The sequence below is a fragment of the Cajanus cajan genome, chromosome 6, assembly GCF_000230855.2.
Source record: "Cajanus cajan strain Asha chromosome 6, NIPB_CcT2T_4, whole genome shotgun sequence".
NCBI classification, from domain to species: domain Eukaryota; kingdom Viridiplantae; phylum Streptophyta; class Magnoliopsida; order Fabales; family Fabaceae; genus Cajanus; species Cajanus cajan.
The window spans coordinates 57,727,905-57,755,766 of NC_138522.1; the positions used below are offsets into that span (position 1 = coordinate 57,727,905).

Sequence of the window (27,862 nt, forward strand, 5' to 3'; positions counted from 1 at the left end):
AGATTTAATTAATATAGGAAAGAAACATTTTACAACAATAAATATACCTTTTTTTTTTAATTCATAAGAATTACATAACAATGACAGACGTTATATGTACAACAATACATATAAAATTAATATATGAAAGAATGATAAACATTAATGATTCTCACATATCATTTAATGAAGTTGTTTTTTTTAGAAATTCCACTATTTAATCCTTTAAATAGGTATACGTACAAGTGACTCACGTGAACTTACAATTGAATTTATAAAGATATAATTGATTTTTCTAGTTTAATTTTTTTAATTAAATAAAAAATTTATTTACATTACAATAAATGTTACATACAATAATATACACACAAATACAAATATATATAGGTATAAATTTATTTAACGTGTAACTACACACAATATTAATGTTGATTTTAAAAAAGATTGAATAACATATATTGTGTGTCATTATAGTTATATCTACACTTTTTAACAATATAGCAACAACTTAACAGCACAATAATTTTATGTGTTGTTACACATTTTAACTAAAAGATCTCTTATAACACAGGTGAAGAGTATAAGTAACTTGATCTTACTGAACCAACAACAACACAAATTTTTTGACTTGCTAAATCAATAACAAATTTGGACATCAATTCGCAGTAGAGCATTATTATTAGATTTTGTCACTTACAATAGGAAAGTCCAATACCCATCATTTGGGATAACATGGCTTGGATGTAGATTTGCAATGACATTGACATGTATTAACCAAGTTACATATAGGAACATTCTGCTAACTATTCTCATGATACCATGCACCTTTCCAGTAACTAATTAAGAATTTTATCCTTGACTTCATACATTACACAATTTGGTCACTTTTAAACCAATGTGGCTTGACTTGATCTTCATATGCTATCAATTAAGGTATGAGAGGGGACTCAACACTTCACTTCAAGAGACAACAATACTCAAGAAGGATTTTTCAACAATTAGATTCTCAGAGTACCACAATACAAATTCACACAGTGAAAATTTTCAGCTTTTAAAATACACACATCTCCTCTTGTCCTAAATTCACAACATAGTTCAACATCATACATTTTGCATTCACAAATCTACTTTACTTAACAACTAGTTCAACATCATACATTTTGCATTCACAACACTACTTTACTCGACAACATGCCTTATGCTATAACAACAAAACACTACACAACAACATGCTTCACATTTTTATCATAACTTAACATCTTACAACTTCAAACAACAAGCTACTTTCAACTTTAAAACAACTTAAATCTTCACCATTTATCATCATACTATGAACTAGATTCAATCATCATCAATCTTCATGTGATTAACCAAGACAACAAGATATGATTTAGAAGATTGCAAATTTTCAAAATGAAATAGACGCTTCAAGCCATGAACAACAGAATTCATTCTAAGTAAGCTCAAACAAATAACACCCTTGGGAGGAGTTATCAACTTGCTTAAGTGAGTAAGTTCTCGCTTTGAGTGACTAAAATTCGCTCTAAGTGACCAACAAGGGCTTCAAGCAAGTCAAGTTAGAGATCACCTCTAAAATGGTCCTACCAGCTCACTTGAGTGGCTCCAAGGGTGCTCTAAGCAAGCAAGCCTAACAAACATGCATGCTTTAAGAACAAATTCAACAAGTCAAAAGACCAACTTACAACTCAAAATTCTCTCTTCTAACATCACAAATTATGCATGAAACTCAGATTCCACAATCTAATAGCATCATACAACTTATAATTTGAAAGAAATACAACATGCAACAACAAAGCAATACAAGATCATTTATTCTTTCTCCCTTCCTTAAGAAATCACAAGAACAAGAACACCAAGGTTCTACCTTTTCATTTTCAACTTAAATGTTTTCCAAAGCATGAAACAACAATAAAACCAGTGTATATACAACATAAAAGATCAAACTACAAGTTTTCCTTATCTCGAATTGCTCAAAAACAATAAAAGGAAGGAAGAACAATGTAGAACAAAGGTTCCTCAAGAGTTTCATCGTACGAAAAATTTGACCTTTGATTCTCAACTTTCCTAACTTTGAATCTCCAATCTAACTCCACAACTCTATTACATGGAAGGATTGAGATGTTTCTATGGAGTCAAAAGAAGAAAATGACTCTTTTATTTCCAAAACTCATCTCTTTAAAACATCTCTCTACAATTCTTACAAAATGAACTTATGAAGTTCAAGTATTAGGAAAATCTTATATATCTTCTCCTAAACTTGATCAAGTTTGACCTCAACCCAAAACAATCCATAAACAACTAATAAACTCATAAAAATTTATTGATCATTAGAGTTTTAAAACATTAAAACAACACATCAACAGTTAGTCAATTAAATAATATAATTAAACAAACAACAATTCACACAACACAATGTTATATCACTATTTGGGATGACAAAAAAAATCTATACCCACGAGTATCAATAGATAAAATACATCATGGGTAATAAATAGATAGCCTAAATGAATATTCGTGAGTAACATATACAAACATTTTTTTACTTGTTTATAAACGCGATGAGGCAAATTGACTATGGTAGTATCTATATATGCGAGATCCACTAATTTTTTTAAAAATATTTATATTTTTATCTTATACTTTTTATACTATTTTAAATATTTTAAAAACATAATTACAAGTTCAAAAATTAATATCAATTGTTTATCTTTAATATTTCAATATAATTAACATAAAATACAAGGTTAAAGTTATTCACAATATTTTTTAAAAAATTGTAACTTTTAAAAAATTTACAAATATTCAGGAATACCTGCAGATATTCACTTAACGAATATTCGTACAAGTATGGAACGAGTACAAGGTAGAGACGAATTGTCTACTACTCGTTTTCATGGAGTTTCATTGTCATCTCTAATCGCTATAAGACATATGTCACTGTATTTTTTTTAGTGTTAAGTGGATAATAATTTTTGAGTGAGTTTTTCTCGCGGCAAATAAAATTTTATTGAAAAGGAGTATTAAAATGTAATAAACTTTAAAATGTTAACAGAATACAGTCTTGTGAACTAAATTAGAATCAACCATTGCAACCCTCCTATAGTAAGTAACAAAACTAGAATTAGATGACAAAGAAGCAATTGGATTGCTACATACACCATGCAAAGTGCAAAGTGACATATGTTAACCTTCCTTCATCGAACCAGCAATTATTCCTCTAGACATATCCAACGGTAATATTACATTATTAAATTTTTGCAGACTTATCCATCGGTTGTTGTTGAGAGTTTGTTTTCCTTTATTATCATAAATAACATTTATGTTTTCTTTTGATCGTGGGACGTCAGTGTGGTCAGGTGAAGTTGTTTTTTAATTATGATAAACACGCATAAAAATTTAGTTCTCCAAGACATTCTTTTTTCTTTTTTTCTTTGAAGTTTCTATGTGTCAATAAAAAATAAAATAAGGTTGTCCCTGTCTAAATGTTATGTAAAGAGAAGTATGGGTACGTGCATGTGTAGATAGCTACATCCACGCTTCTTCTGTACCACTACCCATTTTAGTTTATACACTTTATCACGTGGAATCCATTAATTTCACGCAACTACCATTTAAATTTAACAATTTAGCAATACCATCATTTCTTATCGGGCACACAAATCAATACAAAAGCATCTCATCTACCCTTGGTTATATTATATTTTCTACAGATAATGAATTACGTATAAGATAAAACTTACATACAATATTTAATACTGTTGATCAATCAGATTTGGAATTCTATTTTGATAATTTATGTAATAAATAATTTTATTAAATTTTAACGTATATTATTAATATAAAACATTAAAGTGAAGAATGACTTCAACAATATATTTATAAAGCTCTAATTTTTGTTTTGGAAGTTACTAGTTCCAAATACATTATTATAACTATGCAGTCTTTAGAATCGTTTATAGTGTATTTTTAAAGGTACTTCAAAATGCACAAATTTCGTATTATTTTATTATGTATTCTTAATAGTGTTTTATATAATAAAGAGATAGTTTTAATATATATATTTTTTTGAATAAGAAAGACAAAAACTCCAAAACAAAACTATAAGCCACACAAAAACACAATAAAGTTTATTGTATCTGCCAAAAATGACTAAGGAAAGAAATAAAGTAACAATATCAAAAGCCTTCATACAACCCTCCAAAGTATGGCCAAAACTAACAGCAAATATACAGTTTGATTTCCTTCCCCTAGGAATGAGGCTAATCAAAAGTTTTATTATATCTTTTTAGAGTAAGCTATAAAAAATATGTTTTTTTGACAGAGCATAGAAAATAATATAAATAAGTGAATTTGTTATAATTTACGTAAATTAATGCCCATGTTGTTCTAACAGTATTGTATTACCGTGCCTATACAAAAATTACCGTTTTCATATTTTGGAAATTACGTTAACCATTTCCTAATTGTCTTTAGCATTTTGTTTCCGGATAATATATTACTTCACGAATTGTTTTTATTATTTTCATTCAGTCTTCTTCGTCTAACTCTACTCCCTTCTTTCTTTGTATTCGGGATTTCAAATTCTTGGTTTGTTAGTATTTTAGAAGTGTTGTCACATGCCTCAAGAGGTTCGTTAATTTGTGGGTTTAGCGTTAGAGATTACACCATTGTTACCATTCCGATATACATGCATGCATATAATAAAATGGAATTGAATAATACTACTTACGCCAAATTGAATAACAAATTGATTATAACTAAAATAATTTCGGTTGAAATATACTTCTGATAGATTTACTATGCGTTTAGATCGATAGTGAGGACTTAAAAATCACTGTATCTCACTATGACTTTACACTACACAAGATAAGGCCTATTTTTTTTTTCTTTTCAAAATCAAATAAATAATTTTCTATTTTTTGATGTGTTTGTTTTTATATAAAAAAGAGAGTCATTTTCTGCTTTTTAAGACAGTCCCTAGCTAGGCCAATGTGTTTAAAATTAAGAAAAGTGTTTTTAGATAAATAATTTTTAAGAAGTAGATAGTAGTTATTTCATTAAAAAAACAATTTTTTAAAAATTATTTTAGAAAAATACCATAAAAAATTAAAATTATTTATTTTGTTAAAAAACACTTCTATTATTATTATTTTTTTATAAAAAAAACGGCTTTATCTTTCTTAAAGTATCACTTGTTTTGTGATTTTTTTTAATGTTAAACAAAGCAAACCCTAAACATTTCCAAACATTCACTTAGTATGAAAGATGTAATTATATAACATATTTATGTACTTTTTTTTTTGTATTATATTATGAGTTAATCATTTATACACTATCAGTGAAATTTTTTTTACATTGATAACTAATCATATCTCTTAAATTAAAGTTGCTTATTTTATTATTATTTTATTAAATAAGCAACTGACATGACACTATTAAAAGATATGATTGGTTACCAGTGTAAAATTTTTTTACACTGACAGTGTATAAGTGATTAACTCTTATATTATATATTCATGTACAAACATATGTTAATCGATTATTGTGGCGTTGCTCTAATTTAATTAGATGTATTACTTTTAATATATAATTGTTAAATTTTCAAAAATATAAATAATTTTTTCTTGACTTTATTTTTCATTTTTAACTATATCATTTAGTACAAATTATTATTAATAAAAGTTGATGACACAATTAACAGTTTGTACAAGTTAAATGTTTAACCAAATAATACATACAATTAATGGATGTTGACTTTAGTATATTTAAATATATATTTTATTTTGTTTTGGGTATTGCTTTTCCAAAAAATGACGAATATAGTTATTAAAGAATATTATGAATGATGATGATCAATGAAGCCTCTTCACTCAACTATGTTTGTTTTGAAAATAAGATTTTATTTAAGAGAATTAAATTAAATTTTATTTAACGACGTATTAATATTATCAAGACTTTATAGTATACATAGAATTTATAACACAGTTCAACAAACCGAACTAGAATCACTACTAGAAAAGTGTCATTTTTTTGCGAATTTTCTTACAAAAAAAATATTCGCAAAATTTTTTTGCGAATTTATTTGGAAAAAGTAATTTACAGATATTTCTTACAAATTATGCTACAATTTTAATAATCATAGAAAAAAAATTTCATGGTAAAAATTTGTAGAAAATATTGTAAGAATTTTATTTTGTTTCTCGCAGATTTTCTTGCAAAAATAAATTCCCAAGTAATGTTTACTAAATGGTAGAAATTTCGCAGGTAACTTTTCTTGCGGATTTTCCTACAAATTTTAATCCTCAGGAAAAATTAAAAAAATTATTTAAATTTATAAGTTTAATATTTTAAAAAACTTCAAGTCCCACATCGATTGAAAATAAAGCAATTAAAGAGTATATAAGTTGGGGCAACACTTACCTTACAAGTTGATTTGTATGGTTGAGTGTTAGGTTTATATAATCTACAATCTTATAATTTAAAAGATGATGTATCACATGTTGAAGGCATGGAAACAAATTTTTCGGATGAATTCATTATGAGCATTTGAAAGTTAAAAAATTATTGATAGAATTTATAGTAATTTTTTAAATTTTTTTCGTAAAAAATATTCCTGCAAAATTTCTTGCGAAAAAATTTGCAGGAAACTTTGCTGCGAAATTTTTTTTGCAGGAAACTTTCTTACAAATTTTTTTTATCAGGAAACTTTCCTGCGAATTTTTTTCGCAAAAAATTTCGTAGAAAAATTTCCTGCGAATTTTAAAATTCATAAAAATATATTATCCACGAAAGTATTACCTACAGATAAAGTTTCGCAGAGAAATTTATAGGTACAACATTTCCTGCGAATTTTTATGAAAAATTCGCAAAAAAAATCACATGTAATAAGAGAAATTCTAGTAATGAATCCTTTAATTAAAGATATTTATTTATTCATAAAAATTACTACCATATGAATAAACTAAAACACCATACTGATTATAAAAGAAAACTGAGAACACATTGATTGAGGGAAAAAGTACATGGAATTATTGAGTGAGAAAGAAAAAAGTAAACAGTGAAATTAATATGTATAAGAAAACAGGCTCTCCAAAGGGACAGGACTCTCTACCTTCTTCTATCCATTCCTTCTCCATTTCTCTCTCTTTCTCTCTCTCCTCCACCACACTCTTTCATATGTTATTCCTCTGCCTTGTTGCTTTTCACTTATAATTAACAACTTTCATCATCTTCACGTGCTTTAGGCTTCATAAACCAGTGAGCTAGAAGTGCACTTTGCAGATCCCTCATCACTTCTCTTTGATGGATCTAGACTTTGAATATCAAGAGGTAACTCTCTTCATTTCACACACTCCTCTTTCCTTCATTATTTTATGGTAACTATTCTAATATGGAAATTGTACTATGGTCCTGTTCAGGAATATTGGAAGAATTCAAGGGGAGTGCAACTCTTCACTTGCAAATGGGTGCCTTTCTCTTCTCCAAGGGCCCTCGTTTTCCTCTGCCATGGTAATAACAATTCTCTTCTCTTTAATTTCCTTCTATGTTCTATCTCTCTCTTAGTAGCTGTCGTTTTTACTTTGGTTTCATTAATTATATGTTGCAGGTTATGGCATGGAGTGCAGTCGTTTCATGAGAGGTAATTAATGATCTTTCATCACTCTCCTTTCCTTTCCTTCCAAATATTTCTCCCCCTATGTTTCTCTCTTTAAAGAAAATTAGTAGGTAAAATAACTATGCAACTGTGTCTGTTTCACGAACACAAATTAAATTCTGCAATTTACGTGTCACACAAGGGTTTCAGTTTTATTAGAAATATTATGTTCAAGATCAAATTAACATATGAGCCGAATATTAATCTTGTATGTATAGAGAATATAAGAGTTTTATTATTCTATAAAAAGATATGTATACTTGAATACTTTAAATTCACACCGACTTAAATCTTTAACGTTTGAATCCGATAATTATCTATGTTCGTCGCGTGATTTGCCGTCTTGTCGTAGGTGGTTGAACCCCCCTCCAATTAAAATGAAAATATAGACTGTGGAGTACATGAATATTTATTCATTAGTGGTTGAGCCTCCGATTAAGATATTAATTACTTCATACTCCCAATAGGCTGTCTAGTGTCTACCTCTAAAAGCTACGTATGTGATTATGAAATAAATTCTATAAGGTGCGTGTTTATATTTTTTAATAAAAATTAATTATTAATTTTATATTTCACATCAATATTATAATTATTTAAAATAAAATAAAATAGGGTTAACTCAAATGTTAATTTTGCATCTACCATAAGTGATAAAATTATATTCGAGGTGCATTCCTAACTTTTAAAATAATATATGTAAGTGTCTTAAATTATGAATTTTTTCCTCTCAATTTAAATTGTGAATCTCCTATTCCTAATTTTTCATTTGTTGTCAATTTTTGTTTTGTATTGCTAGTTTTTTTTTTTTTTTTTTTTGTATTTTGGCCTATTTTCAGTTTACTTTTCAATTCTAACGAATATTTTGTTTTTTCATCTAATATTTATGTATTAATATATATATATATGTATATAATAAATAAATAAAAAAATAAACTGTCCCATTGATCTAAGGTCCTAGATCAGCCAGTGTCCACCATATTTTTTTGATTAACTTTATTTTTAAGCAAGAGAATTTGTTGACCAAATTCTGTGTGTCATGATGATCAGCGTCGGATTGATTTTGTTGCCTTTCAAAACGAAACCTGTGAAATTGAGATCTTTTACAATTTGGTTGCCTTCCAATTTTTCTTGTAGCCACGCAAGGGTACGTACGGTTTGACTAAAAAAGTCAAAAAAGTACTGTTTTTTTAATGGATTGCATGCTGTACAGATTTAGTACTGGCGTGACCCAACTAAAATTCACAGCACTATGAAATAGAATGTAGGTAGCTCCGGATATCTTAACTAAATTTTTTTTGTTAACAAAAGTTTATGACATGTCATGTCAGTAGTGAGTGATATGTGGTATTATTCTAAAAGGATTTATTTTACTTTATTTTCTTCCCCTTCTGGTTGGATTCGACAATTAAGAGGGAAATTTACTATTGTTCTGAAGTGTATTATTGTGGGAAGAGACACCCTATTGCTGGATATATTTATTTAAAAATATAAAAGATAAAAATAATGAAAGTTAAATAGTATATAGTAAAGTTTTTTATTTCATGCGGAGTAGTTATGACTGTGGTTATGTGTAAGAATGAAAGTTAATGTGTTGGTTTGTTTGGTTTGCATGGCGGGTAGAATGTGGGGTACGGCTAGCGTGTGCCAAATATGCTGTGTTCGGAATCGATTATGAAGGGCATGGAGGTTCTGAAGGAGCTCGTTGTTACATTAAGAAGTTTGATAACATCGTTAACGATTGTTATGACTTTTTCAAGTCAGTTAGCGGTAAGTAAGTAGGGATTCAGATTCACCATTACTCTCTTCAAATCTCACCTAAGCTTCATGTTTTATAATATATGCGTTTCTCAGAGCTCCCAGAGTACAAGGGAAAGGGTAGGTTCTTGTATGGAGAGTCCATGGGAGGGGCAGTGAGCCTACTTTTACATAGAAAGGACCCTTCATTCTGGGACGGTGCGGTTCTCATCGCCCCCATGTGTAAGGTATCAACTATCAACATGTTTTGCATCAACTTTTTTTAGTATAGAAAAACAAATCATATTAATAGTTTAGAATTAATTAAACCAGATATCAGAGAAGGTGAAGCCACACCCGGTGGTGGTCAACATATTGACTAAAGTGGAAGACATAATCCCAAAGTGGAAGATTGTTCCCACAAAGGATGTCATCAATTCAGCCTTCAAAGACCCTGCCAAACGCGAAAGGGTGAAACTTTAACCTCTTTCTCAGATGCTTACTTGAAATCTTGCTGTTTTAGTGCTGGAGTTAACTAATGTGCCTCTCTCCCTTTAACGTTGGTTGCAGATAAGAAAAAACAAGTTGATATACCAGGACAAACCCAGGTTAAAAACAGCATTAGAAATGTTGAGAATCAGCATTAGCCTTGAAGACAGCTTATATAAGGTTTGTTTTTACATTGGGTTTAGTTCATAATCAAAATGGTCAATCAGATTCTCTATCATCAGCAATGTCATACTAAAAAATGATCACCTGTTAAATATACTCACTATAGGCGACTTTGTTGGCTGAATTTGGATCAGGTGACTCTGCCGTTTTTTGTATTGCATGGAGAAGCAGACACAGTGACTGACCCAGAAGTAAGCAGGGCATTATATGAGCGAGCAAGTAGCAAAGATAAGACCATAAAATTGTACCCGGGAATGTGGCATGGCTTAACTTCGGGGGAAACGGATGACAACATCGAAAAAGTCTTTGCAGATATTATAATGTGGCTAGACATGCACACGAGCAATGCCACTTGTGAGTCCCCAAAACAATTTGAGACTACTTATAACTATGGCATTGAGAGATTGACCACAGTTGCATCACAAGCAAAGATTCTGCAGCAACAAAGGAAGGGGCGAAGAAGCTATCTGTGTGGGTTGAAAAGAAGCCGTTTGCAACACCACTCTGCAATTTAGATTGTTATCCAAGGGACTGTGACTATGTACCTATATAATGTTTTATTATGACCATCTTCCCCATGGTTTCATAATTGATAGGAGTCTAAATTGTTTACAAAAGTAAAGCGAAATGTGGCAATGCTCCAAATAGCGTCGTTCCAGAAATTTTTCAAAGGGAACATCAAAATAACATTCGGGGAGCTGGTGTGTGGGCAACATTGCAAAGATTAAAACCTGGAAGAAAATAAATTTGAATCAAACCAATCTTGACTATGCAATATGCCTAAAATTAGTTCTTGTCCTTTTATACATTCTCAGTAGGTATATTCATTTATAGTGGGGCGGATATGGTGAAAATTTCCAAAACAAAAAGTTAATCTTACTCATACAACTATATACAATGATCAAGATTGTTTTACTTTTAATCACAACACATGCTATTGTTAAGCTCCTAATTGGATGTATCAATTCGCAATTTGATCAAATAACGAATATGGAAGTTCTAGATAGTTTGGAAGGTTAACCTAAGACTAAGAGGTTGTGGTTGGCCAAAAACTATTGGGCCTGAATTCTTCTGGATCTATTACTTCTTGGACCACCTGCAACACCATCACCACACCAAATATACAATATACCATAAATTTTTTTTTTTTTTTTAATCACAAAGCAACCCTTTTCTTCCCAGTTGCCATGTGTTATCACAAAACAACACAATATGGCAATTTGCATCATGCGCCATCAAAAGAAAAGGAGACATGAATAGCAGAATAAACTCATGATGCCTGAATGTTTTCCTTTAACTAAGCTTCGTTTCATTTAACATATAGGAATCATTATAAGTAACTTAATATAAATTTAATTACAACGCAACGGAAATGTAACTTTTACACTTTATTTAATTACATCACGAATTTGTTAACTTTTATAATAATTATTTTAAAGATTATATTTAATTTAAGATTTTTTTTATTAGTTGATATAATAAAAATCTTTACACCGCCCATAGATGAAAATTAAATTTATTTTATATTCCTTCATAGTCCTTAGTCATTCTTGTAGTCAATTTCTTTTAGTGCTACTTAGTAGGTATCAATTGATATCAAAGTAAGCATGAATAATGAGAATAAATAAAAGGATTATTTTTTTATAGATAATAAATGGATTTTTTTAAGTTACCGCATTTCCTTTTTTTACGTGTGTTGATGGGAAAGACAAATCTGAAGAAGAAAATGGAAGCGATAAAAAAAATTATTGAAATTATTGATACGAGTGATATATGAAAGAGGAGAAAAGAAAAAATATTTACAAATATGACTGATACAAAAAGAGAAGAAAAATAAAAAGAAAAATAAATTAATAAAATAATGACTATGTATTAAAAGTATAATAACTCAAAAATAAAACATGATCATCGTTAGAAATGAATGGATATTAAAGAGGGACATTCTAAGTTCTTTTATCTAAAATTGGATTAAATATATCAAGTTCTATTATATATTATTGTTCTTTTAAAAGCCCAAAAAACTTAAATAATAAAATTGAATCAAAGCACAATAATTAAAATATATTTATAGATTTTTATTTGAATTAAAATGGATATATTTATAAAACTTAAGAACATAACATGAACTCACATAAGTTTTGTACCTACAAAGAGGTTACACTAATGATCTTTTCGCAATATGAAGGCCGAACGAGTGCTCCGATCCGATGTGAGTAGAGGGGTTGGTACCTGCAAAAGGCACTCCAACGCTCAAGTCAGGTCAAGCACAGATATCTAGGATAATTAAATGAACAGTGACGTTACCTTTTGACCTGAGCTATTTATACTGACATTTATAGGCCCTGGACCCCATGGGCCTTGCAACATAATTACCGTATTAGGTAATACACTTTAATCGGCTAATTAACCCCTAATCTCTGATTAAGCATACCAAGTGATGATAGGCCGATCCAGGTGGCCGATTGACGTTCGGCTAACTGGTCATGCCATTCGGCGGCCGATAGGGTGGTGGCCGAACACTCCTACCTGTACAAGTTTAAAAAAATAATAATAAATAAAAAGAAAGAGACTACTCAAATAATGACATAAATAATTTTTAATGAGTTTAATAACAAATAAAAGACATTCATTTTTCAATTAAAAAGTATTAATCTCTATTAATAAAAAAATGTAGCAAATTGTGAAATAGGAAAAACATGTTACATAAGAAAAAATGTTAATGCGAAAAATTTATAATCTCTAAAAATTTGAGATGGTAACATCATAATTTGTGGCTCAATCTTTATATTGTAAATAGATAGGTAGATGAGTATTAAAAAAAGTTAGTTAATCTGGATTAAATGTTACATCCCTAGTATTCATTTTAATTATTGAATTGGAGTATTTTCGGATGTTACAAACTACCGACCCCAATCAGTATAATTCACGATTTGTGTGTGGATTATTTAATTAATTTAAAAGTAAATTTAAGTTTCTTAATTTATTCAATGTTCTATATCAAATTTTAATGATTTAACCATTAAATTAAAAGTTTTTAATACATAGATTAAATTTATATATTTAAAATAAAATTATAACTATTTCATATCTCATTTTAGTAATTCAAATTGATAAATAATCATAAAGATATTTTATACGTTGATTTAAATTAATGAAATGAAGTATTAAATAATTTTTAAATTTTTTAAAAATTTGTTGATTTGATCTATATATGAAAAACTTTTAATTTAATGATTGAATTGTTAAAATTTGATATAAAATATGCATGAGTAATTAAATTTAAAATTTTGAGGTAAATGAGCACTTCACTTCTTTAATAAAAATGCATATAAATGGTATATTTTAGTTATTCTATTTTTTTTTTGTTCGTTTCTGGAGTATCCACTCCTATCGGTGGTGACTAATCTCCTCGTTATGTTGGAGTCAACTCAAAGGGTGGGATAGCCGGCTACATACACAAGGCAGGATTCAAACTCCTGACCTTGCTTAAGCGTGGATCAACTCCTACCGTTGAACCACACGCTTGGAGTTATTTTAGTTATTATGTTATATATAGGAATTGGTGAAATATTATAATAAATATATTATAATATTTTTCCGATAAGTTTTTTTTTTTAATAATAGTTCTACATCATGATGAAGAGCAAACAATTATCATAAATAATATGAATCATCTAACAAAAAAAATAATATAATATAATATATATATATATATATATATATATATATATATATATATATATATATATATATATATATAGAATAGAATCTAACTTGACTGATACTAATCAGAGACGACGTAACAAAGTGAGCAAACAGCATAAAGAATACGACACCCAAATATGTAAGAACTCAGCAAAAGAAACAATAGTAACTTCAACTGGTGAACAACTTTTAGTATTGCATGCATGTCATATTTACAAAGAGCAACTAGCATCCAATCCATGGTTCTAGTAAAACAACATATTACATATCCAAACCTTAACATACTCAATCTCACATATATATGGTCAAATTTCCTGGACATTGAAGAACAAACAAATATACATTTTAGACACATATATAAAACCACTGTTATATAGCCCCTCTAGAAATCTTCTGTTCACAGCTTATTATACAAACAAGTATATATATATTTTTTACCCATTTCTGAACTTCTATGGATTGTTGATGCTTCCAAGACCCGTAGTGGCAAGTTTGTTTACAAGCGCTAGAGCGTTACTGGTGATGCAAGACACGTTCTGAACCCGGTTGAGTAGCACTTTAATTTGCTTCTCATGATTTTTGCCTTGAAAGCCGTCGAGGCAAGTATCTTCATCAGTGAGTGCAGCACTGATCCATGTGTTGAGGTCCCCCATTTGGGTACTAAACGTGCTTCTGCTCAGGCTTCTAAGCACACCAAGGGATTGGTGAAGCTCGTCAAGGGCATAGCCAAAGGTTTCAACACAATCTGAAAGTGCAACCCTGTTTCTTCCTTTCATGTGCCCTTGCCTCTTCAATTCTGCTAGATATGCTTTAACTTTCTTGACCTCGCCTATTGACACGGACACTCCCGCACGTGCCCACTTGCTGGGGCTTCTTCCAGCAGTGTTGGAGAAATGTGCTAGCGAGTGAACACAAAGCTTTTGGTACCTTGTCACGCTGCATGCCTCTCTTACATTATCGTGCCCTTTTGCAAATACCATTTGGAACAATGCAAACAGAAACATAAGGCGTGCTATAATAACCATTTTAGAATTGAACAAGTTGAAGGGAAAAAAAAGGTGTTTGTGATGCTATTTGGGTACTTGGTGTATTAAGAATAGAACGGAGAGAAGTGAGAGGTTTAGGTTTGAAGGTAGGGTCTTTAAATGCAGCATGTAATGCTTCACTTTATGGACTTTTTCTAGGGGGAACTGTTTCGTAGGCAAGAGGCTAGTGAGTGCAATTAAGAAAAGGGATACGGGAGGTGAACTACTAAAATATGTTGAAAAAGTTATCAACATGTGAACGGAAAATGAGTTTCGGACTGGTCACGATAAGAATAATCTAATAAGTTAATTTGTTTAATCCCACAAGTTAGCGCTAACGTATTAATTTGATACTATATATGCGCTTATAAGTTATTTAAAGAAAAATCACGTCTTTAAATTTCTATGAGTTAATCATCTATACACTGTTATTATAAAAAAATTTACACTGACAATCAATTATATCTTTTAAAGTTACTTATTTTATTATTATTTTATTAAATAAACAACTGACATGATACTATTAAAAGATATGATTGGTTGCTAGTGTAAAAAAAATTTATACCGATAGTATATAAGTAATTAACTCAATTTTTATTGGGTGAAAAATTCTTTCGATCAAATAATACTGCAAATGGGATTAATTTTTAACAAGAGTGACAGAAAAAAAAATGCTATATTTTTCTATTATGAAGGCTTCTTTTTATGTTGATCAATCTTAATCATACAATATATGATCAAGCAATTAGAATCCAAGACAATAAACATCTACAAACCAAAGACCAATATGAAAATGGAAGTGGAAAAACTTAACGGACTTGGAGACGTGCATATTGTTTGGAGTTGCAGAACTTTATTCCCACAAGTCCTTCCCAATAATCTAACAACAAGAAGGGAAATAAATGTGTCATATTGCTATTAGTCGTACTTAAATGTCTAATTATTACCTCATGCTAATGGCCAAAATGAAACGGTTAGGCGAAAAAAGAAGGGTGGGTGGCCGAATGGGACCTCAACTGGTTTGGCTCTAATACCTCATGCTGGATTTGATTACATGAGAGGTCTCGTTCGTTCTTGCCTTTTTTTGACAAATAATATAATGATGAGAAGGAATTCAAGTGCCTAACTTAAAAACCAAAAACTGCATCCCATAATTATGACACAGCGGCATTATACAAACCTTAATGTGATTTAATGCCTAGTTGATAATTCATAAACACCCGCAATTAATTTCTCTTAACTTGATGGACATAAGAAATTTATGGTTAAGATTAATTTGGATGATTTACAACGGTGGGGTTGGGATAATATTAATCAGGTCGTAAATTTTAATTTCAATACGATCATCGATTCATCGTACAGTAAAAAATTATATATATATATATATATATATGAGGAGAGATAAAATTTCGTCATCCAAAATATATATTGAATTTTAACAATTAAATTATTAAATTAAAATTTTTTAATCTATATATTAAATCTATCAATTTTTAAAAAATTTAAAAATTATATAATATTTCATTATATATATTCAAATTAAAGTATAAATTTTTTTATAAATATTCGTTAATTTAAATTAATAAAATAAAATATTAAACAATTTTTTAAATTTTTAAAAAATTATAAACATGATCTATACATATTAAGAATGGAAGCCAGAGATAAGTGATATTTTGATATGGGATAAGAGTAAGTGTATGATATTGTCAAATAATAAATATTGTTTTCTCCTCATGGACATGCGATTAGTTTAATAATTATTGTTATTCAATCAAAATTAAGCAAAAAAGTGGGGAAAAAATAAGTTGGATATTGATTTGGAGAAAAGGAATTGATAATCAAAGTTATATAATTAAAAACAATCAATTAAAATTAAGGATATTTCTATAGTAAGAAAACTTTTAGGATCAAGAGTTTACATCTAACAACTTGTTAGCCTAATCACTTAATTAACATAACGTAACATTTGTTTCCTTCTGGGGTATAGAGATGTATCCGATAAGATCATCAAGTCTTACTTTTATGGTTCTTTTATTCAATTAAAATAGTTAATATTTTTTTTATTAATTCATGGAGTTCTCAAACAATTAAATCATTTTTCACGAATTAACGTCTAAGTTCTTTCCCTATAATTTTAACAATTAGATTTATTTTCAACCATTGGGATTAGTCCATCGATGAAAATTTGAAATAATATCGAAAGGATCTTAAATTTGAATCATAACAATTACTATAATTTTTTATGAATGAAAAAACAATTATATTCACCTTTTTATTCTTTCCTAAATGTACGTCTAAAATTGAGAGAGAAGGAAAAAAAGAGAGAGAAACTCGATTAAACATCTAATATAGATAAATTTTATAATAAGTATAAAAATGAAGAAAAAAAAAATGCTTCCATTAAACATTAATAAGGTCAAAGGTTCAGCGTTAATTCTAGAATAAGTTTCTTAGCTTCAAAATACTATTGAAACTTATGGACTAAAAAAGGTTAGGGTCAGTCACGAGTATGATATGAGTATTGTGAGACTTCCAAAATGTGCTTCTCTATGTATTTTAAGCTCTTGGCTTTACTTTAAATTAGGGGTGTTCATGGATCGGTTTTTTCAAAAAACCGATCCAAACCGAACCGAACCGTTTTATAAAAGTGGATCGGTTATGAGTATTGTGAGACTTCCAAAATGTGCTTCTCTATGTATTTTAAGCTCTTGGCTTTACTTTAAATTAGGGGTGTTCATGGATCGGTTTTTTCAAAAAACCGATCCAAACCGAACCGAACCGTTTTATAAAAGTGGATCGGTTAACCGATCCATTTTTTATAAAGTGGACCGGTTTGGTTTTCTTAAAATATGGATCGGTTTTTTTGAAATTGGATCGGTTCGATGCGGTGCAGTTATCCACTTTTTTACTCATATATGGATCGGTTTTTTTAGAAAACCAAACTGAACCGAACCGATCCACTTTGTAAAAATGGATCGGATAACTGAACCGGTTTATAAAGTGGTTCGGTTCGGATTTTTTTTCAAAATGGATCGGATTTTTTAATATGGATCGGATCGGTTATGGATCGGTTCGGATCAATTTGGATTTTTTGCACATCCCTACTTTAAATGGTCAATAATGTCTTTCCTTTCCATTTTTAGTGCCTCCAAATAATGAAAATGTACTATAAGTATGACCTAAATGTCAAAACATTAGACTTTTCCTAAATAAAATGTAATGTGTGGATAGTATGTGTTCTTACCGGAAATCTACTGTAAAGCTGATCCGCCAGCAGGTAAGATCGGTGAGCCTCCTTCACTGGTACGCTGGTGCTCCAAGATGGGGGTGGTACATGCAAAAGAGACTCCGATGCTAAAGTTAGTGTTTGTGGGAGTATGAATCTCGTATAAGTAATGCACGTACCTTAGTGTGAATTAGGGTTGCTTTGGGCCTTGGGCCTGAGATAAGATATGATAAGATTAGATAGTGGATCTCGTCTGAAGCGAGATCCCTTGAGATCAGTTATGATCTGCTTAAATGCCGAGCTGATGTCGCATAGCGCGTGCCCGACCTCATCTTGTGCTATGATGCCGAGCTCGGCTTCGCGGTACAGACAGTACAGTATGTAATATATATACACATCATACTATTATTTAGATTTTCCAATAAATTATATTTTGTTTCAAATTTTTAATATTAAATAGCATCAATTGGGTTAATACTAAATTTGAAAGTAGCGTCAACTTTTACCAATGCTAAACAATATATTTAAGTTAGGGTCAAAAAAGTTTTCACCAACTTTAAGAATATGATAAAATGCATATATGAAATGATAATGGGTGTTGCAAATACTGAGCATGAGATCATTAAATTGTATGTTATGGGTGAGGTGAATTTTGATGGCGATGGTTGTTTGGTGTTAACTAATGGGTGATAAATAGGAGATTTGGTTAATTTGTGTTTATGTTGAGTAAGAATGGAGCGAGATAGGAACAAAAGGGAAATGGTGTGTCCTAAAAAATCAGCTCCAACGATTGTGTTGTGGTGGTGGAAATAAAAAGAAAAGGAGAAGGGGAAACAATGGAGAAAAAATAAGAGAGAAAGACCCAAAACTAAAGCAACGGTAGACTGTCGTAGTAATCACACCCACTCATTTGTATGTTTTATGGCTAGATGAATACTCAATTGGGAGACTAGGTGTACATGTTCATTTGTATGTTTTATTCCAGAAAAAAAAAATCATTTATTGATTTTATCAAATTGTATCGGTACTTATGACTAATCTTCAATTGTATTTTGAGTTGAAATGAAACGTGATCATGTGAAACAAAGATCCAAAGCAGAAGCTATTATGTGGTGTTTGGTTCCAACGCATAACCAAACCCGTAAACGTATAGTATATTATGGCACAAAGGAGGTCATTTTCTAAGACAATTGTGTGCATGGTCTGTTGGCATAATACGTAATCAAACCACGCAGACCTAATCACCATTCCCAATAAATAGGTGAACTAAAACCCGCCTATAACCTATTCCATGCATTCATTTAACATGATAAGAAAAATGACTCTTAACTCTTACCCATAAATTTAAATCATGTCCTACAAATGTACAGGCAACAAAAGTATTAGAAAAAAGAGGGGAAAATCTACTCTATTAAGGGATGAAAATTTCGAACAACACCTTTCTGTATGATGTAAAGTGTTTATTACAACCTAACAATGGCACCAAAACAACTAAATAAATATGTAGAAGGTGCACTCTGGTCCTGGGTTTTGTATAGAGTTGGGACGCCACAAAATCCATAATTGGGACAGACCCAGAAAAATTATATAGGTGCACACTAAATATTTTCTATATTATTTTATGTTATTTTATAAATAAATTGAATTTTTATTTTTTACTATGTCCCTTTTTTATCATGCCTCAAATTATAAAATGCTCCACTTCTAATCATTAATTCAAAATTCCTAAATTAGATGGTAAAATCTTCATTCTCTCCATTAAAATTTTTCAACGATCCTTCTCTTGTCAATGAAATATGCATTACACTCACATTCTTCGTATTTAGGCAATATATATATATATATAATCATTTCAAAATTCAACCATCCCTTATCTACCAAACTATTTAGATCTATCGATTTATTTATCATACATATTTATAAAGATGCTTGTTTATGTTAACAACTTATTTTTTTAATTTAAAAATAACCTTATATTATAATTTTATATTATTTATCATAAATTTAAAATATAATTTATACATTTAAAAAAATTATTTATTATAAATTATAATAATTATTATTATAAATATACAAAAAAAAATTATTTAATTTGTGCGATGTACAAACTAAAAATTAGTATATTAATAAATAACAAAAATACATTTAGATATAATTTAAAATATAATATTTATTTATAATAGACGATAAGATATGTAAGTAAATTGAAAGTAATACATATTTTGAAATTTATTAAAATTATGTTATTTATATAATATAATAAAATATATTATTTTTATCGAATTATGGGTTTTTTTAGTGTAATATATGCTTACATTTTAAAATGTTTATACATGAGATTTTTATTTATTGTTTCACTTGTACCATAAATTGTCAAATCCAATACTGACAAGGTGGCAAAAATATTAGAACATGTTGCATTATCACTCTTTTTATTTAATATATTGTTTTATTTAAAACACAATTTTTTTTAATTATATATTTATAAATATTATCATTTAAATTTTAATGTAAATAATCATTAGATTAATAACAATAATTTAATAGTTAAATTAATATTTCATGTAAAATATTATTAAAAGTAGATATCCTATAAATATTAATTTTTTTACACTAATATAAATATTCATCTTATCTCATCCTAATAGCTTGGTTTTAAAAATTTATTTTGACTTACATATATTTTTAGTTTCTCAAATTTAATTAAATTTATTTTTATTCCTTCAAATTTAAAATTAATATTTTTAATTTTTATAATTTTAAAAAAATAGTTTTTATTCTTAAATTTTGTTAAAAGATTTATCAAATATTATCACATAAAATCTACCTATTAATATTTTTATTAATAAAAATATCACATTAAACTTAATTAATGGTATATAATTGTCTCAATTCGTTACTTTCATATATATTATTAGTGATATAAGGGACTAAAATAAGATTTTTTAAAATTAACTAGATTAATAATTTTAAATTTAAGGAATTAAAAATAAATTTATTTTAAATTTAAGGTAAAAAAACATATTTAAGTCTTTATTTTTTAATCAAAGTACTTTATTTGTTTGCCATGAAATAATAGAATAGGAAGACACTCCCAATAGTACCAGATGAGGTGTCCTAATGACATGTTGGGGTAGTAACAAGGGTCCACCTAGAGGATTATTGCACATACAAATTGCAAATAATTTCGTCCAGTTACAACTATTCGACTAGTCCCTACGCATCAGGGGGGATCTCCTTGAAGAAGGTTGCCCACCAAGTGCAAAAAGTGATGTTAGGGGTTCTCTTTTTTAATTATTAATGTATATTAATTGAGTTTAATAAAGGACAAAACTTATTATCAATTTTTTAGGTGTAATTAATTATATTTTTAAAACATATTTCATTAATATAGAATTATATATATTATTGAGACAAAACTTTAATTTTGATTAAAAACAACATCAATCGCATTTAAGAAATTGTACTTAATTTTTATCATTTAATAAATTTTTTTGCACCATTTACACTATTAGTTGAAAATAGAAAATTATCATTGATGTGGCTTTTAAGGATCATTTGGTTATTAGTTATAATAGAATAACTATTATATATATTATAATAAATTGTTTAGTACACACTTAAAATATGATTTGTTTATTTTAGTTTTGTCTATCAATTTTATTGGTGCTATTTATTTTTTATCCTTGCTAGAAAGTTGAGATAAAAAAAATAAGATATCTTTTTCCATTCATTCATATCAACTACCACACTCTCAATACAAAAACTGTCATTTATCTCTCAATCATTACTCTTGTCATTATGATTGACAAAGTAAGATAGTTGGGTTTATTTTGGCTAATCTCGTCACCAACATGTAAAAAATGGAACGAGACAAACTTAAAATTATGACCCACTCTTTGAAGTGAAAGTGACAATATTAAGAGCTTTGGTAAAGTCTTGGCATATAAAAGAAGCTCAAAATTGATTACGTCCTGCACATGCTTTCTTTCAAGAAAAAAATTAGGTGCAGTTCCTTAGTGTTTTATTTGGGGAGGGCGAGTAATAGAAGGGACTAAAAGATAATAGATTTGATAGGAAATAGATAATAAATAAATTGAAATTTGTAATTATTTAGTAGAATAAAATTAGATGAGAAATATAATAAAATTGGTATTTACAATCACTATGTTACTCTTACTTTATAATATAAAGTGAATTGTTATTTTTTTTACATTTTGTAATTTTATATGTTTTTCAAATACTATTAGAATCCTCTTAATGAATTAGGTATGAAAAATAATATGGGACTCATTTTTAATTTCTCTTAATTCCTCTTAAATATCCTCATCAAACATTTTTTTTTTCTTTCAAATTCACACTAATCCATCTCTCTCTTTTGAATCACCTCTACAAATATGAGCTATGTGTGATTAGTGTTGTTCTCTAATCATGATTGAAGTTGAACCTTAATAATATGTATAAAATATATATTAATGAAATATACATTAAGTAAAAGTGCGTATTACCAAGGTAAACTTCTAACTTAGTGAGTTGGACTATGTTGGATAGTGGATTTAATTTCCCATCTCTCCTTGCTTATTTTAACAGGTTATGTAAGTTATATTTCAGATCTAATTTGTTTTATCTTTAATCACTATCACCACTATTGTTATTATCATCATTGTCATTATCAACTTTGACACCATAACTATTGTTATGACCATTGTTACAATCAATGCTATTATTGCGATCATCATCATCGTCATAATGACTATCACATTACTATTATTCTTGATTGATTAAAAACTATCACAATTACTATTTTTCTTGATTGATTAAAAACTACAATAATTATGAATTTTAAATTAATGATTATAAAAACTAATAATTTTCAACTACATGAAAATTTGTAATTAAATTTGTAATTTAATCTGTATATATATATAATTAGAATTTATATAAATAAATGTATTTAATATATATAATTATAAAATATATTTTATATTTATGATGAACAATTTAAATTGTGATGTAAAATTATTTTAATTATTGATATTAAAATTCAATTTTGATATATTGATTAAAAATATATATTAAGAAAGATTAGTGATTATAATGATTATATATATATATATATATAAATAATGATTAAAAGGATGAAACTTTAAAAGGATTATGAAAAAAAATATTCATCAGTTACATAAAATAGAAAAATATTAAGAATATCTCATTGAAGGAGTAAGAGAAAAAAATTGTGAGACATCCTTCCTAAATCTTGAATTTTAATTTATAATATAAGATTTTATAGTAAAGAAAATACTTTCATTGCTATATATTTCATTTAATTAATAAATTCATTAATTTAATTAAAAAATAAGGGATAAATAAAAATTTATGTTGTACATAAAAGAGAGAGAGAGAGAGAAGAAATGGTGGTAGTTTGGTAATTTAACTGTGGCAGAAGGTGAAGAAGGGAAGGGGGTTTGGAGGAAGCAGTGAGATCAAAGGAATTCGGCGAAGAAAGAGAGAATGGCGTCGGGTTGGGGAATTACAGGAAACAAAGGTCGTTGCTACGATTTCTGGATTGATTTCAGCGAATGCATGTCTCGCTGCCGAGAGCCCAAGGATTGCGCTCTTCTCCGCGAAGACTACCTCGAGTGCCTCCACCATTCCAAAGAGGTCTTTTCCCTTTCCCTATCCAAACCCTAATCCTATTTATTTCCATTCCTCGTTTACGAATCCTGTCCATTTCCGTTACATCTTCTCTCTTTTTCATTTTACTTAGATCCATTTTCGTTGTTTAGTGCGTTAATTCCACGGACGTATTGTGTTTTGGATCTTCAATTTTTGATCATTCAATTAACTGTATTGTGTCTAATTGTGGAAGTGGTTAAGTTAGAAGCGAATTTGCAAGTTCCCCGCCTCTCCTTCAATCGTTCTACAAAATGAAGATGAATGTAGCGTTTAATAACTGTATCCAACACGATCAAGAAGGAACTCATATTTATACTCTATTGTGAAAACAGAATTCTTAATGTTAATTAATTAAACCCTTTTCTACTTGTATGTGATTGAATTGGCCACTGTTACTGTAAAATCCTTTCACTGTTGTGGTTGTGGAATATCATTTTACTACAGCAGCATTAGGAAAAAAAACATAAAAAAAAAAAAAAATCTTTTAGCTCTGCTCTGGGAATTTATCTAAAACTTGTCAGATCATTTTTTTTGCTTTATTATTTGTTGCTCATAAGTAATGGCATTTTGTTATGTTTGAGAGAACATATCCATTCAGTAAGTTAGACATTAATGGCAGGGTAGAGCCTTATATTAATGACAGGGTAGAGCCATCTTGTTAGTTTTATTTTTTGTGCTTGTTGTCTAATAGTAGTTTAATAAAACAACAAGGTGGGTAAAGTGAACAGGAGAGTTTACTGTGGAAGCACTTCCAATCTATCATAAAAACATGCAATTTCTCGATGAACTGCTAATTTCGTTGCATCCATTCTCTTCATGTATCTAATGTTTGCCTCTCTCTAATGAAACAATCAGGATATAGTGAGTAAAGTGTGGGTAGGGAGTGACATTTCTGTATACTACGCCTCCTTTCTGATTAAAATTCATTATTTTGCATTGTTAACATATTCATGTTCTATTTTGACGTGATATTGATATAAAACTTTATAGGTGCTTTTTAAGATTTCAACATACCTTTTCCCCTAAATCTTGAAATGTTATTTGTCTTTTCCCTGCAGCAATCATATTTTAATCTACATCTATTTCGGTCTTTGAGTTCTCTATGAAAACAACACGGGGTTTGTGCTGATTACTTGGGATTCTCTGATTTCATTTGTATTTCTTATTGTTGGCACTTGACAACTATGTTCTTCTTTTTGTTGCCTGTGACCAAAATTATTTGTTGCTCAACAGAATTTGGTAATGGATTGTGAACTTTGAATTCCAACTGTACCTTAAATATTTGATTTGATGTAAGCCTTTTAAGTTTCTCAACTTTTTTTTTTCTTTCTTTCACATCATGTTTTATTTATCTATCTTTTGTAGCTCAGGCAGTGGGTATACTCAATTAACAATGGATAATGGTATATCAGTTGTTAGGTGTTTTGGCTGAACTGAATGGCTTAAAAAATTATTCATAGACCCTTATATATAGTCAAGACATAACTCTGAGAATGTATAATCCTGTGGTTGACAATAATATGGTGATTAGTTTCAGAAATTTGATGTTATCATATGAGGATGTTTAATTGTAAGGTTAGAAATTTTCATGTGGTTCATGGGCTAATAACTAGTCTAGTGCATGAATTTCAAATTTCAGGTGAAAAATTACACAATTAATCATTGTTCTGAGTTATTATATTCAAAACACAAACATAGGCATATATCATTAAGCTATGTTTTATACTATCTATACTATAAATTACATAAAGGTATTATCTTTTCTTTGACTGTTTTTTTATTTCCATTTTTATTGGACTATTGTACCCTTAAAAATATTACAAACTTATTAATTAACCCTCTTTCTTTTACACATTTTATTTGTATCCTCTGTAAGTTACTTGTTTCACTAATGAATGCTTTCACGCTTTCTCAATTATTTACTCATTTTTGTAATTTTTTTGTCTCCACTTTTTTGGAACTATTATATCATACAACTACCCTAAATCACTCTATTTTATTTTTTAAATAAATATATAGTTATAAAGTGTCTCTTTTGCCTAGTGAAAATATAAAGAAAATGACGAGTGGTAGAGTTGTCTTTTTATTCTTTTCTTGTTGTTGTTATCTTGTTACCTAATACAGTCAGACTTATAATTTTGTATTGTTTGATCTAGTAATCAGGTACTGTGTATGATATCTATACTCTTGGGATGTGTTTGATTTGCTGAAAAATAAAGAATTGGACTACACAACAATACTAATCCCATGCTTGATTTCTAACATAGCCAATGGACACAACAAAATGAAAGTTCAAAATTTCTTCATAAACCATGGGATAATCTTGTGTCACACACAATACCATTAAAAAGTTAAAAAAATTACCCAACCCTTTCTTCCTTAAGACCCTTTCTCTTTCTCAACCTTGGTTCTTCATCCTTTCATCCCCAAATCTCCATCAAAATTGTTCATGCTATGCATTGACTACCATATAGAAAATGGAACAAAATGTGAAAAGTTGTATTGTTACTAACAATTTGTATTCTTCTGTTTATATTGCCCCTCAATGGAACAAAAGCACACTCATAAAGTGCTTATTTTATTTTTTATTTAAAAGGAAAAACTCTTATTATGTTTACTTTGGGAGCAGTGAAGACAATGCTTTGGTAGGAATCAGAATATGGAGTGAAAGTTGTATAACTTGTGTGGGACACTAAAGATAATTTGAGAGGATTGAAAATGACTAGAGTATTTAACTTAAAGCTTAAAGAATTCCTGATTTCATTTTTATCCTGCGTACAATGTTTTATCAATGAAGCCTACTTTGGTGACAGAAGTATATCCTGGTAATTTAGTTTAGGTCTTGAAAGCAACTGAGAATGCTATATTATCTAAAATTGTCAAGGATTGTTTCATACTCCGTGGTAAACCTTATAACATGTGTTGCTTTGATAGGCAAATAAATTACTGATGTTGATTTTGTTGTTTAATGCAGTTTCAACGACGAAACCGGATTTACAAGGAGGAGCAGCGCAAACTAAGGGCTGCTGCCAGGAAAGGCCAGGAGGATGGGGTTGTTAATGAACATCATCATTAGCACCCGGAGTTAATTTTCAATTTAAGCTTCTGAACAATTATTTCATAAAACGTTTGTAATTTGCTTGGATCAGTATTCCTGCATGTTCTGTGAGCCCATATTTTATACATTTTGACCTTGCGGGCTTCGTTTCCTTGTGCAATAATTGGAGGTCATCTTGGGACTGCAAATTGCTATATAAGTTTGCTGAGTTAATTTGGTAAATGTCTTTTTAGGTGCAAACATGCTATGCTGGGTAAAGGATTGAAATCCTCGAAATGAAAAAAAAAATAATCAAAAGATTAAAGTTGTTAGGTGTTAGCTAATAAATTTTGGATTTTTATTAAAAATCCTCGAAAGGAAATGACTCTATTATCAGTGGATCGTGCTGGTTCAACATTTAAATTTTATTGTGTAAAGATGTATTTTGGATTTCACTGTATTGTACTGTATTTATTATTTTTGGTCTTAGAAGTTTGCCGAATATTTATTCCTTCCTCAATGAGGAAACAACTAATGAGCTTTATAGGTTTTTCTCTTATATTCATAATTTCCTCGATTGTTACCTACCTCAATATGGAATATATTTCTACGCTCATTTATTATCGTAAAAAATCAAAACCATTTACATCACTTAGTATATTGTCTCTGTAAATTTAGGGTCTGAACTTGAGTAGGTTTTTTAATACCGTAAATAATAATAATAATAATAATAATAAATAATAAAAAATACGTTTAAGCATAAAATTGAATTACATGTCATCTGTACACCGAACATATCAAGATACAATCAGAAAATAAGACGAAAATGAAATACTTATCGCATCATGTTCAAAGAATAATAATAATAGGTACACATAGTTCACATAATCACAAGGTTATAGAATTTTACACTTAACGTAGCAATAAAATGCTTATATTTGCCGTGTTCCTTCATCTCTCCTCCATGTGCATATGTGGTATTTATAACTAGTAATCAAGATAATATACAAGGAGTATAATGTTAACATAAAGGCAGAGTGCAACACCTCATTGGTTGCCTCCAACACTCAACACTTTTACTAGTATGATACTATCGGGTGCCTAATAAAGGTTATCAAGCTTTTGAAGTA

At 29.1% G+C, this 27,862-nt stretch overlaps 3 protein-coding genes across 4 annotated transcripts; 2 read left to right on the plus strand and 1 right to left on the minus strand.

Moving 5' to 3' along the window:
• Positions 1-7,055: 7,055 nt before the first annotated feature.
• Positions 7,056-10,835, plus strand: LOC109812246 (caffeoylshikimate esterase). The gene is made up of 8 exons (XM_020376168.3): positions 7,056-7,329; positions 7,419-7,509; positions 7,607-7,639; positions 9,275-9,421; positions 9,506-9,636; positions 9,722-9,859; positions 9,959-10,057; positions 10,195-10,835. The coding sequence occupies exons 1-8, from the start codon at positions 7,303-7,305 to the stop codon at positions 10,573-10,575; spliced, it is 1,047 nt and encodes a 348-aa protein (XP_020231757.1). The 5' UTR covers positions 7,056-7,302; the 3' UTR covers positions 10,576-10,835.
• A 1,276-nt stretch (positions 10,836-12,111) lies between these two features.
• On the minus strand, positions 12,112-14,987 carry LOC109812247 (pectinesterase inhibitor 6). Of its 2 annotated transcripts, XR_014427554.1 has the most exons (3): positions 14,204-14,987; positions 12,365-12,586; positions 12,112-12,289 (listed from the first exon to the last, which is right to left on the minus strand). XR_014427554.1 is itself a non-coding variant. In XM_029274170.2 (2 exons), the coding sequence occupies exon 1, from the start codon at positions 14,788-14,790 to the stop codon at positions 14,218-14,220; it is 573 nt and encodes a 190-aa protein (XP_029130003.1). In that variant the 5' UTR covers positions 14,791-14,987; the 3' UTR covers positions 12,112-12,586; positions 14,204-14,217. The 2 variants fall into 2 exon arrangements, 1 of the variants encoding a protein (XP_029130003.1); XM_029274170.2 differs by having other exon boundaries at positions 12,112-12,586.
• An 8,444-nt stretch (positions 14,988-23,431) lies between these two features.
• LOC109812228 (NADH dehydrogenase [ubiquinone] iron-sulfur protein 5-B) lies at positions 23,432-26,975 on the plus strand. Its single transcript, XM_020376148.3, has 2 exons — positions 23,432-23,680; positions 26,670-26,975. The coding sequence occupies exons 1-2, from the start codon at positions 23,531-23,533 to the stop codon at positions 26,769-26,771; spliced, it is 252 nt and encodes an 83-aa protein (XP_020231737.1). The 5' UTR covers positions 23,432-23,530; the 3' UTR covers positions 26,772-26,975.
• The last annotated feature ends 887 nt before the right edge of the window (positions 26,976-27,862 follow it).